This window comes from Mytilus edulis, chromosome 11 (genome assembly GCF_963676685.1).
Source record: "Mytilus edulis chromosome 11, xbMytEdul2.2, whole genome shotgun sequence".
Classification (NCBI taxonomy): Eukaryota; Metazoa; Mollusca; class Bivalvia; order Mytilida; family Mytilidae; genus Mytilus; species Mytilus edulis.
Genome location: NC_092354.1, coordinates 65,614,352 through 65,628,747, shown reverse-complemented (window position 1 = coordinate 65,628,747; position 14,396 = coordinate 65,614,352). Strand labels below are relative to the sequence as shown.

Below are 14,396 nucleotides of genomic sequence, written 5' to 3'. Positions count from 1 at the left end.
TAATTGACATTGATATTCACCAACAGTAGGGTGTATAAGGCAGCTGTGTGGGTACCAAATTATCCAAATGACCTTTCATTATTTAAAAGAAATGTGTACCCATGAGGCATTGACCAAATCAGACATGAATTGTAATGTAAGTTCATCAGAGTGCCTTCTCAAAATATAATTTGGAAAAAAAATAATACTAAAAAAGTAATTGTAGAAATGTGGAAAAGAATTTGTTGATATTTGATGTCAAAGTGTGACTTATTTCTTAATAGAAGATTCATAATGTTGTATTAACAAGCTGTTATCTGATAGAGGTAATAAAGCATTATATTTGTGGGTACCCACAGCCTGCATGTGTAAATATAGGATTTTAAAAGGAGGCCTCCCAGCAAAAGAAACAACATCAGGGACTTGGAAAAAGTCTGTGTGTAGCTCCATAAGTGGGAGGGGCTAGATCCCATTAATCTGCCTGTGTCCCTCCATCCAACTTCTACCCTCCTTTTCTCTGCATTAGAAGATTTGAAAATATAGCTTAAAATGATTCAATGCTAATTTATATTAAAATGTGTACTTTACGTTAGTTCTATAAATAGCACTTTTCTAGGTCATATCCTTTCTGTGTCAAAAAATGTGTTTTTTAGAAGTGCCTCTTTACATCTAAGCATGTTGTTTTTCCCCTTCATCATCATTGTCATAACTAAACTTGATACATGTGTGTGTTACTTGAAGGACAGTAGGCTTTTCTTTGTGTACTACATGTGTATACTGGAAACATTATAATATTGTGTGTATAATTTTACTCAGTATTAAAAAGGGTAAGAATGTTAACTTTAAAATGTATGCAGATTCAGTTAAAAAAGGTTCTTCTGGGTGATGAGTTAAATCACTCTTAAGTTTCTCCATTTTTTGGAAAATATTTGGTTGATTATTAGGAGAATCACTGAAACTTGAATGGAGTTGGCCCCCTCTTACTCTTAGGCAGTCAGTATGCTACCTTCCCCTTTTGACTGGAGTTGGCCCCTTTCTTACTCTTAGGCAGTCAGTATGCTACCTTCCCCTTTTGACTGGAGTTGGCCCCTTTCTTACTCTTAGGCAGTCAGTATGCCACCTACCCCTTTTGAAAATTTCTTGATCTGCCACTGCATCTTGTTGATGTGAATAACACTACTTTGAAAATGAGTAAATAATCTTGTTGATATTGATGAGATCACTTGTAGGTTTTGAGTAAAATACTCTTGATTCTGTTGTGTTATCTTGCTGATGTTGAGTATACCCTTCTAGTTGGTGTTGAGTATAACCCTTCTAGTTGGTGTTGAGTATAACCCTTCTAGTTGGTGTTGAGTATAACCCCTCTAGTTGGTGTTGAGTATACCCTTCTAGTTGGTGTTGAGTATAACCCTTCTAGTTGGTGTTGAGTATACCCTTCTAGTTGGTGTTGAGTATAACCCTTCTATTTGGTGTTGAGTATACCTGTCTAGTTGGTGTTGAGTATATACCCTTCTAGTTGGTGTTGAGTATAAACCCTCTAGTTGGTGTTGAGTATACTTTTCTAGTTGGTGTTGAGTAAACCCTTCTAGTTGGTGTTGAGTATACCCTTCTAGTTGGTGTTGAGTATAACCCCTCTAGTTGGTGTTGAGTATACCCTTCTAGTTGGTGTTGAGTATAACCCTTCTAGTTGGTGTTGAGTATACCCTTCTAGTTGGTGTTGAGTATAACCCTTCTATTTGGTGTTGAGTATACCTGTCTAGTTGGTGTTGAGTATATACCCTTCTAGTTGGTGTTGAGTATAAACCCTCTAGTTGGTGTTGAGTATACTTTTCTAGTTGGTGTTGAGTAAACCCTTCTAGTTGGTGTTTAGTATACCCTTCTAGTTGGTGTTGAGTATATACCCTTCTAGTTGGTGTTGAGTATAACCCTTCTAGTTGGTGTTGAGTTAATTTAACTCATGTTGTGGTTAAGTATATCACTTTTGTTTGTATTGATTAATTGATTGTTACTTAATATCTTTGTTGGTATTAAGTAAATGATATAAAAAAGAAGATGTGGTATGATTGCTAATGAGACAACTGTCCATAAGAGACCAAAATGACATTAACAACTATAGGTCACAGTATGGCCTTCAACAATGAGCAGATCCCATACCTCATAGTATATAAAAGGCCCCGATAAGACAATGTAAAACAATTCAAACACGAAAACTAACAGCCTTATTTATATAAAAAAAATGAACAAAAAACAAATATGTAACACATAAACAAACGACAACCACTGAATTACAGACTCCTGACTTGGGACAGGCACATACATAAATAATGTAGCGGGGTTAAACATGTTAGCAGGATTCCAACCCTCTTCCTAACCTAGGACAGTGGTATTAATTTTGCTAATTGTTTCTCAAAAAAAAATTATAATCAGTTGCAGCCAGATCCGTGGGGAGGGGGTTTTAGTCCCCTAAATGAGGCAACTGCTTGCATTTAAAGTAGGACAGGTGAAAAGTTAGAATTTTCCTTAAATGTAGCTCATTAATGGGGACCAGGAACCATACCCCATTCCTCTCTTAATCTGTCTCTGCTAAAAGTCCTCCCCCCTTTTCACCTTTCCCTAATTTAAAAAAAAAAAGGATGAGAATCTTTTTATAATGGCTACTGCACTGACTTGATAAGTATCTCTACTAAATTCAATATTTTTATGCATTGAATGATTAAGGATAACTCGATCATGTATCAAACCTTTGCTATCAGATAAAAAATGAAATTACTACTGAAGCTTTATACTTGGTGTTAAGCTGATAAGCATAGCAACAATTGTTTCTCCGATACAAAGGTGGTATTATCCAATTATATCTCAATTACAAAAGATTTCTTTAGCCTAGGAAAAAACAAAAAATAACGGGGGGAAAAACAAACCACAATGACATTGAGAATAAACATTCCTTAGATATTTTTCATGTTTACATCTAGATCTTCCCCCTATTTTCTGTTTATCTCATATTATACTTTGTTTTGTTAAGATTCAAGGACACCAAGCACTTGTCATTCAGCAGGGAACCATACATTATTGGAACCATATAATTGTATATCAATTGTTATTAGAGGAATTATTGGTTATCAAACTGTCAATACAAAAGTGTTCGGTTCGTCAGCTCTGTGTATCTCATAATTCTTTATTAATTCAATGACACTGATCGATATTTGATTGATTTCTGGGATAAAGTGTTGATGCCAATAAACATGGTTTTAGTTCTGAGTTATGTTCTGTCTGGCTGTGAGCACTGTTTAACTTCTCTGTCTTTTGTTGTGTATAACGATGTAAAATTGTGGAAATTTAATATTATTTTTATAGAAAATGCATTTTCTTATGATGGATTCCTCAGAAAATTCCAAGCAAAGACATTCAGATTTTTATGTTAACAAATATAAAATGATTCTGAAGACAACAATAGTTTGATGCTTTCATTTTGCTTGAGTTCACTCAAAAGCACTTTATTTGAAAATATTAAAATAAATTTCAAAAAAATTTGATTGCATTAAGCAAGGTGACAATAAATATTGAAATGGCATATTCTTGCAATGTGAGCAACAAAGGAGGCATTATTTCATCTCTCTATTGTATTCAGTGATTAAATCCGTAACATCTTTTGACGCTGACTTTCACGCTTTTGTCATATACACAATATAACCATTTAATGATACTACCCTTATGTCCCTTTAGACATTTCCATGATAAAAAACATTGAAATTCTTTTATGTATGTTTGGGTTTTGAATGGTATCAACAAAAAGGCTTTAATATATCTGTTGTTTTAAATGTCATGGCCATTTTGAAGGCTCAGAATGAAATATAATTAGACTTTTTATCAATATTTATATATAAACAACTCTATCAGATTTCTTAACCTTTAAATATTGCTTAGTTTTGTTCATTTAGTCAAGTAGAGACTAAAATATGTTTAAATTGAAGTCAATCTTCTTAGACTTCATTTTACTTTAGGGAACCCAGCTTGTCATTCCCCATGTAGGGTATACAGATATCAGTATAGTTCAAGGAGGGTCAAGGTGATAAAAGATTTCTAACTTGACCTATTTTTTCCTTACAGAGTAAAGATCAACATAGCCAAAGTTGGATCATGTGCTACATTAATTGCTGAAGAAGTTTTTAAAAGAACAGATTTGACCTTTGACCCGACAGCTCTTACCTTCCTGTATGGTAAGTTATGGTGAAAACATAGTGAAAACAAGTGAAAACAAGTGAAATTGTATATCAAAAATAAGTCAATGGCGATTCCAAGGGAGAGAGATGTACCTTAGCTATAGGTTTGGAACCCCTCCTCTTTTTTTTGACAATCAAGTGATGCATTTGAAAGGGGACATATTCGTTGAAATCGCTTCTTTTAATGATCTGACCCTGAATGTAATACTAGAATACCTAACTAACAAAGGTAAATTCAAAAGGGGAAAGTTCATAAAACTTGTCAAACCCAAAGACTCCCTTATATCAACCAACGAAACAACTGGAAAATAACTTACAAGGTACTGGCCTTGAAGGCATAAAACTTTGCTCAGTGCTCTGAGCACAAAAATCATGCTCGAAACATGAAATCCAGCAATTTGATTGGTTGATTTTCGAGTCTGCATGAGTACAAAAATCATACTCGAAAGTTTTATGACCGTGATGCCAGGTGTTTACCAAAAAGAAACGGTGGTCAATACAGATCTGGTTATGAAGTAAGCTAAGTCTCTAACTTGTAATTGTGTATTAATTCATAGTTCACAAAATCTGTACATGACTAATAATGACAAAACTAAACAAAGGAACATAATTATTTTAGCTGTTTTTAGGAGTCAAAAGATTTCAATACAAAGCAAAAGTTCCAGATTCACTGCAAGTTATAGACAGCCTTTTTACTAGTTTGAATGGAGTTCCTTTGCTTAAAGTTAATAATGCAATTAAATTCTTTAAATTGTAGTTAGGCCAAATAAAAAAGTATGTGTGGTTCCAGTTACATTTAAAAAAAAGTTAGGGTAGGTAGGTAGGGATTTTTTTTCTATTTATGGTTTTTTTTTACATTGAGTCTATGGGAGCAACATTCTGACTTTAACAGTGCTTAATGAAAAATGACAATAAAATCTTTAGGGTAGGCTATTCTTAAGACAAAAAAGTAAGGAAGGTAGGGTAACTGGAACCACACATATATTTTTATTTGGCCTTAGCTTAGGTTATTCTTATTGTTTAGGCCTGTACTTTGTCATACTATAATTCCTTTAACTTCATCATTTAAAAACTTTGGTAGTTGTCAATAGTACAACATCTTGTTTTTATAGTCTTATTGTATGGGTTTTGTTCATTGTTGAGGAATTTACTCTCAAGTTTTGATTAAATTTGAATACCTTTGAATTGATTTAAAATTTAAATTCTTCAAACATTCAGCATTCCTTTTTCGTTACATCAGGGTTGAAAATTAATACAACACTTTTGAATAGCCGTAACATTGAATGGTATCTTTATTTCAATACAAAGCACATGTCACTTTTGAATAGATCTCACATAAGGGTATTTAAATGTGTCCAATGACCCTACCAACCAACCGACATGGCCGACATGGCTCAAAATAAAACATAGTGGTAACATTCAGTATATGGTTAATATCTCTGAAACTAAAGCAAAAGTATAATGGTTGCATTATTTCATGCATCAATTGTAAACAAAAATATAATGTGAGCAACACAGGCTCCTTGAAGCCTCTAAGTTTTAATATTCATATTATATCTATTAGTTCATTGTTCAAATGAAATTACACTTAAGTTTTGATAAAATTTAATTACATTTGAACTGATTTTAAATTAAAATTCTTCAAACATTCAGCATTCCTTGTTCGTTACATCAGTGTTATGATTTAATACAACTATTTTTAAATAGCCGTAACATCATGCAGGGTTATATTTTAATACAACACTTTTGAACAGCCGTAACATTGAGTTCTATCTATCTTCACATCTCAATACAAAACACATATGTCACCTGAATCGATCTTACAATTATATATAGGTCATTTATTTTATTTCCATATATTAGATTTAAAATGTTTAAGATGGCAAGATAAATTTGATTGAAATATTATTCATATATTACTGTAAATTGAACAAGGAGTTGTTAACAGGAAAACATATGTAACACATGTGCTCTATTCTGCTATTAAAAGTTCAATGATTGGAAAATTGACTTTGTAAGTACAGTGAATGTATGTTTTATTGAACTGATTTTTTTGTTTTGTTATATGGAGAATGGTATTTTTTAGGTCGATCAATGAATGTTAGTTTATTCATAACTATTCTAGACTCAGTATGATATAGAGCTTTTTTCTTGTTTACAGTACATGTGTATTGTATTAATGCTGAATAAAATATGTTACCTTTATACTAAATTCTTGTTGTTTCAGTTGTTAAGTTTCTGTTTAATTTATTCAGAACAGTTTTTAGACTCAGTGTGATTTAGAGATTTTCATATTGTTAACAGTGTATTGTATGAAAACAGTATCTTGTCTTCAAGATGTCTTCTGTTTAATTTAGTCATTTAAGGTTTCTGTTTTAATTATTTTCATGACTGTTTTGACTCCGAGCAATTAAGGGCTTAATATACTGTGGATTCATTTATTTTTCGTGGTTTGAGGAAAACTTGCATATTCGTTGATATTTAATTTTGTGGTTTTGGCAAAATTGTTGTTTCATAACTTGTTTGTTTGCTTATGCAGTTAATTCACAGTATTGTTATACAAAGTGCAGCTGGATATATTTGTATTCCATCCATCCCTTTCTAATAAACAATTACAATAGATTTTTGGAATGTTTTATATTTGCAAAAATCGTGACAGCATGGATTTTACGAAAAATAATAACAAGAATTTCATATATATTATGATAGAATTATTTGTAAGTGCATGTTCCTAAATGTAAATAACAAATCTCATATTTCTGTCCATTGTTCTTATAAACAACTGAAATAATAATTGAAATGAAAAATTCTAAATGTATGGTACAGTGAAACCTGGCTAAACTGAATCCTGCATAAACCGAAAACCTGCATAAACCAAACATGTTGGTTTATGCAGGTTTCTTAAAAGCCCTGTCATATCAATTTGTATGCGTTGTGAACCTGATAAAACCGAAAATTGGCCCAAACCGAACACAATCTTAAGTCCTGAAGAGGTTCAGTTTAAACAGGTTTCACTGTAGTATTTAAAATGAAACATCTGCTTTCAGTTGCTATCCTTATTGATACAGTGAACCTAAGTCCTGCTGCTCACAAGATGACTGACCAAGATGTAGCCATGGCTGACAAGCTGAAGGAGATGTTACCTGAAGTTAATGGTGACGTTCTCTACAATACAATACAGAAAGCTAAAACAGATATTAGTGGTAATATATAAGTACTCGATTAAAAATAATAGAAAAGAAGATATAAGAAGATGTGGACGTCAGAGTGCATGCCTATGAGACAACTCTCTATCAAAGTCACAATTTGTAAAAGTAAACCATTTTAGGTCAAAGTACAGTCTTCCACACAGAGCCTTGGCTCACACCTTAGAGCAAGCTATAAAGAGCTCCCAAAATCCATTCTTGATACAAAATCCTTTTATGCACAGCAATAAACACAAAGACCAAAAGAACGGTGCTATCATTGCTGTCAACAAAGTCAACGAAGATTGGTATCCATGTGAATAATAATTCATCCACAATAACCTGTCATGTAATGAATCTGTAGTCCTGTGTCCTGCTGTTCAATCTTTTGACAAAAGCTATTGATACGTTGAACATTTTGATGTCTTAATGACAGACACAAATTGTTCACCATTGAACACATTTCAAGTCCTATATTTGGCATTGATTAGCATTGGGTATGACAGACATTAAAGAGATTTTTATACAGACAACGCTCCTTAACAATTTATTTATATCTAAGGTATTATTCAAGGTATAATGATAATTATAGTGATGCTGTTCTTGTCAGATAATTGACCTGAGATGAAGACAATGGCTGATTTTCTAGAAGCTCACTACTTTACAGCTGATTATCCTTAAAAGAGGAAACGTTTACATTCTCTTCAGACGTATTAAGTTCCATGGATACTTTTTTTTTTAAATACTTGATTTGCATAGGATTTTTTCAATAAAAAAAAAATCTGCTGGTTTAAATTATTAATGCATTGCCAAAAACAAATATTTCATCAATGAAATGCCAGTCATAGATTCTCATGAATATCCTTTTTCTATCAGATACAACTTTTATTAAGTCTGATGAAGTTTTTTCATGGGTGAGAAGTTTCAACTGAGGGACTACGCAGGCGTCAAAAGGAGTCATTATGGAGTAAAGGGGGTGGCATCAAAAGGTGTCATTATGGAGGAAAGGGTTAAGGGCAAATTTAGAAATTTATTAAACAGAAAACTATTTAACATTTCAATAAGTGCTTGTTTACTTTGGAAGATTTTTAACTGGGTTTTCCTAAGAAAAAATAAAGTTATATTTTGGTGAAGTATGAGTTATGGTCCTTGATTGGTTCGAAAATACACACTAAGGGTGTGTTTGGATATACGCCTGAGGCGGCCTATGGTTTGATATTTTGTGTATAAAATATCAAACCATAGGTACCTATGGGTAACCATAGGCCGCCTCAGGCGTATATCCAAACACCCCTTAAATATGGCAGGTCAAACAAGCCTAAAAGCACTGACAAAATACATAAAAACTGGTTTGCTGTCAATTTGACATCTAATTTTTTGTCTCCTGTCTTCCGAGGTTTTTGTTATTCAATGTTATAGAATTGAGAATGGAAATGAGGAATGTGTCAAAGAGACAACAACCTGACCAAAGAGCTGAAAACAGACGAAGGCCACCAATGGGTCTACAACACAGAGAGAAAATCCCACACCCAGAGATGGACTTCAGCTGGCACCTTAACAAAATAAATGAATCTATATTTTTATCATATGCACATTTTTAAAAGTTTTTGTATGAAATGGTTGTAAAATGTTCATCCATCAATTAATCATAAGTAATATTCTCCTTAAGGTGGTACCTAACACTACAGGGAGATAACTCTGTAAAATCAGCAGAACGTTTTAATGACGTGGTGTTCATAAGGGAATATTAAGCTTCTCAATGATCAAAATAAGTGCTTGTCAAGCTGCTATATAACCAGTGTAATTTTTCTGATAAAACGGTTGGTTCAAATTTTTATTTTTTTTTATATTTTTGTCAAAGGGTCAAAGTAAATACTTTGTCAAAATTTTAAGAAAATTAAATGAGCCAAACTAATTTTAGTTAAAGTGTTGGGTACCACCTTAAACATAATTTTATTTCAATATTATATTCTTTTCAGAGTTGACAACTTTAGAATTATTAGAGAAAGATTTAAAGATTGTCTCCGGGAATAGTGTTAAAGTAGCTATGTCATCTGTCAGTATAGGTCTACAGGTGAATATATATTTTGGTTTATTTTAGAACAATCTTACAATCTACATGCAAAATATGACAATTTCTTAAAGTTTTTAGTCATTGAATAATGTTGAAAAAAACTCGATGAATTTTTACAAAGATGGACCATACTACAAATAAAATAATCAACTAATTAAACTTCAATGAAAAAGCAAAGACTTCAGCTAAATGCTTATCAGACTTGAGTAAGTGACTTAAGCTGATGATAAAACTGACATGTGACAGGCATATTAACTTGGCAGATTAGAATTGCATTGTTAGTAAAAAAAGCACCCCATTAAATACTTTTAAGTATCTGTGTGTCAGGAAATTCACCTTTCGTTTTTTAACAATGGATGTTTAAACTATCTTTATACAATTACATTGTTATTATAAACTATTAAAACAAGATATCTGACCAGACAAAAAGATAACTTTTGCCCTAATCTTGATTAAACATGAAAAGTAAAACCAGTATTTTTATAGTAATACTTGTATTGATTGATACAGGTAAATGCTGGATTATCTCCCCTGTTTTGGTCAGAAACGAATATATTCTTTATATTCATATGTTAACAAAGATGATTTTAAGATAACAGTAAAAAATTGTATTTTGAGTATATTTTATTTATATCTTGCAATAATTTAAGTTTAATGGAATAATGATTAAAGAGTATTTGCATTAGTTTTGAAGAGTATATACCCCATAACCAAATCTCCACCAGAAACAGTTACTATATAAACCCATGAACACAGAGATATTGTGAGGTGTGCTGCCATTGGATATTGAACTTAAAGTACTGAATTAATGGATTAAACATGAATGTTACCTACTCTCCAATGGTGAACTTTGACCTCTTTTGTTACTTTTTATGATGAAAAAATATTGTTTTACTAATAAATTTCATACCATGGTTAAAAAGATAAAAAGGAGTCTCAAATAGAGTAAACTACCATTTTCAAATTTTGTAATACATCACTAAGGTACAATTTCTACATTCAGATATTTCCCTAGTAAAAATCAGGAATTTTTCATATATCAAATCTTAAAAATAATTATTAGCCATGACCATAATGTGTAAGAATATAAAAGTATTCAATAAACTGGATATATGAAAATGCATAACATAATAAAGCATGCTTACATTAAGCTTGGCACTAAATTTTAGGAAGTGTGATTCCAAATTCCTGAGACAAATTTGACATTAATTTCATAAAATTCTGTAAAAAAACTGTTCTATCATCTTATAATGAATCTAACATTTCATACATGATCAATATGTGTAAGAATATATAAATATTTTGCTGAGTAAATTATGGCAATTCCTTTTACAAATTTTTAAACATTTCTAAAGGTTACAGTTTTTTTTTTAATGAGACATCAGGTTGCAAGGTTGCCCACCGATTTGACCATATTTCAGCCCCATATACTATTCCTATCTAACAACATGCACATATTTGCACATAGTAATGCATTTATACAGTAAACAAATTTGCTGTCTTGTTGACTAATCTGCTCTATCTTCTTTCATTAACTCTATGTTCTTTATCATTTACAGGATTTTTTATCAAGAGAGAACCTGATGGAAGATTTGTCCAGCTTTGTCCAGTCCCATTCAGTGCTAGCGGTCATTGTAATGATGATCCATCAAGTCACAGAAGGAGAACCTGTCAGAGATATAGCTGTATATTCTACAGAAATGGCTTTACAACAAAAGGTGAGAGATACTTATAGATTTTCTATGGTTGTGAAAAATATGAAATAACGAAAATACCAAACTCCGGGAATATTCAAAACAGATAGTCTGTAGGCAAAATTAAAATCTCAAAAACATCAAACAAATGGATAACAACCATCATATTCCTGACTTGGTACAGGCATTTTCTAATGTAGAAAATGGAGAATTAAACCTGGTTAAGTTAAACCTCTCACTTGAAAACGAGAGGGAGTTTCTCAACTTCAATTTGATGGAAGGGTGATAGTCCTGTGAGGAGATGCAGTCTAGAAACTTGCTCTAAAAGAGTGACTATAGATTATCTCTCTATCACTATTTTTCTAGGAATCTTGAATAATGTTGGCTTATTAAGTCTTCATGTTCTCTACCTACTTGACTGAGAATAAGCAATATTTAGTCGAGTCACTTAAGATGGAAAATTATTGCTTAATAATAGTTGTATACTCTACAGAAGTGGATTTTGAGCAAAAGGTGAACAATTATTCACTGCTTACATTAGTCATTGACTTGCAGGCTTCCATATGATATTAATATGTGTAACAGTTAGGAGTAACAAATTGTTTTATGAATTCACGGTTTGATTAGAAGACTAATTTCATGGACAAATATATCAGAAAAATGCTCATTTGTGACATTTGGCCTTATTCCACTATTTTATCAGAATGTTGTCTCTTTGACACATTCCCAATTTCCATTCTTTATTTTATCAGAAAAAGATGTTAATAACCCTTACGAAGAAATTGGATAGTATATTTACTTAAGATTATTATGGTGAAATACATACAAAAAAATACAATGATCATCTTGTCAGATGAGCTTGAAAAAAAAATAATTTAAATGAACATCTTATGAATTAAAAAACAAAACTTTTCACTAAACTAGTTAATTAAGTTTACTCTTTTTGTATTTAACACAAATTCCTTTATTCTAGAATTCATTATTCTTCACTTTAGCTTTTCTTGATTTTCATTTTATTCTGTATATTTCAGATATGTGACCAGTTATCAGCTAACAGGGATCCAGTCTTGGAACTTACTGTAGTTACAACAGATAAACAAAATCTGACTTGCTATAAACAAGGATGTGTGAGAGCCTCACGGAAAGTTGTTCTACCAATAATTCAAACTATTGTCAATGAATATGAAAATGTGATTAGTCATTGTGAAGAACGACTAAACAGTGCTGAAAAACCATTGGATAGTATTGACCTTTTTAACCTCTCAGATGATCAAACTAGTCAAAACCAGTTTGCAGCTTCAGTGCCATTGGACAATTTTGACCTGTTGAATTTTGCTGGTCAACAGTCTAGTCAAAGCCAGTCAGAAACTGGTACTAACCAGAATTTAGTGGATGAATTTGATATTTTCACAGGAACAGATACTACTAATAATGCTCAAATTAACAGTACAGATGTGCTCAATGAGTCGCCATTAGACTCCCAGAATCAGTTAGATTTGAACTTTGACCTAGTAGGGACCTCAGAACAAACCAGTCAATTCGATTCATCTTCAAATGTTGATTTACTTGGAGGATTCGACCCTTTTAGTTCATCTGCAAATAACACCCCCATAATTGTCAATAACTTGCCCAGTAATATCCCTGAAATCAATATTGATAGTGAGCAAGCAACAGATGAATTTAATGAGGCCGATATAATGTTTGGTTCACAAACACTTGAAACCCCACACTCGGGCATGAATAGTGTTTCTCAGGGCTCATCAGCACATAATTCTGAACCAGGCTCAGCTTTTGCCAGCTATCCAATAACACCACCAAATAGTTTTATAGATTCTACAGGCCATGCTCATGTTAAGGAATTTGTGTTACCAAGTTTGAATAGTGCGGAAATGCTGGAGAAAATACGAGAGAAAAAAGGCAGGTTAAGATCAACGGAAAGTACTAGTGCAGATGGTACGGAAAATGATCCAAATAGTGTACCCTACACACCATCAAACAGTTACATGGATGGAGATTTTGACCAGTATGCTAAGGATCACCAGCTACCAAGCTTCAACAGCATGGAAATGGTGCAGAGGATAAAACAGAAACGATCATCGATGGAAATGTCAAGGTTAGACGAAGAAGATGACATAGTAAGATTACGTTCAGAAAGCGGTGAAGTGACCCCATATACTCCTCATAATAGCTATAGAGACTTATCATTGCTGGAAAAAAATTACAAAACATTTTTAGACACAAATAAATTACATCAGACTTTGAGAAATATTGAAGATGATGCTTCTGAAGCTCAACAGGAAGCTGATGAAGATAGTCTTGCAGTGAAGGAAATAACTGATTCTGGTTTGTTGATGTTTGACACATCAGATATGTTAAATCCTACAGATATAGACAATAATGTTGTAGCTGTAGGCATTGCTCAGGAAATGGTAAAAAAGGAGACAACTTCAGACGATCTTTTGGTGTCTTTTTTCGATGCACCTTCTGATGGAGGCAGTAGATTAACTGATTCTAGTTTATCAAGTTTTGATGGCAAACCATCACAAGACAGTGCAAAAGGTTCAAACAATGACAATAATTTTCAGAATTTTGAATCAAAGGGAGGTAATGTGGATCATTTGCAAACTGAGGATCTTGTTTTAAATCAGAGTATAAATGAATTTGCTCAAAATCTTACTGAAAATTTGATAGAGAATGCTATAAATAGTTTTCCAGTGAATGAAATACCTAATGAAACTGAAAAGGAGGAATTGTCAGCCACATCACCTGTCAGTACTGAAGAATTTTATTTCAAAGAGAATAAAAATTTGGAAATACTGGAATCCCCATCTTCTACAGGTAAATTGTTTCTAAGATGTTTCTTTTGAGGACTACATAAAAATGTCTTTATCAATTTTCACATTATATATGTATCAATTAAATATGCTGCACTGATTAATAATTCTAGACTAAAGACCTCCTTAAGAGGGCTCGCGGGTCTAAATCAAATTTTTTATTTAAAGGATTTCGCTATATTTTTCTATAAATGAACTTTACCTTATACTTAATAGAAAAATGAAATAAAAAATTGGGGTCACTGTTCATTTACACTCACAATCTGCCTTCGAAAGAAGCATACATTTTTGTTAATGTCCTTTTTTTCTGTTGAACTAATAGGAGAAATAGCAGTAATATCGAAATAAAAAAAGAACTAAATTACAGAAATTGCTTAAATTTTACAATTATTTATTTTATGTACAGCTCA

The 14,396-nt window shown here is 32.3% G+C and overlaps 1 protein-coding gene across 8 annotated transcripts in view; it reads left to right on the top strand.

Moving 5' to 3' along the window:
* The window catches only part of LOC139496087 (protein prune homolog 2-like), a 101,022-nt gene that overhangs the window by 44,010 nt on the left and 42,616 nt on the right, over positions 1 to 14,396 (top strand). For 7 of the 8 annotated variants that reach the window (XM_071284541.1, XM_071284539.1, XM_071284540.1 and 4 more), the window contains 5 exons: positions 4,087 to 4,196; positions 7,247 to 7,402; positions 9,364 to 9,458; positions 11,018 to 11,176; positions 12,184 to 13,990. In XM_071284541.1, coding sequence (XP_071140642.1) covers positions 4,087 to 4,196; positions 7,247 to 7,402; positions 9,364 to 9,458; positions 11,018 to 11,176; positions 12,184 to 13,990 — 2,327 coding nt within the window. Of the gene's footprint in view, positions 1 to 700; positions 807 to 4,086; positions 4,197 to 7,246; positions 7,403 to 9,363; positions 9,459 to 11,017; positions 11,177 to 12,183; positions 13,991 to 14,396 lie in introns of those variants that run through there. The other variant, XM_071284545.1, reaches the window with a different exon arrangement.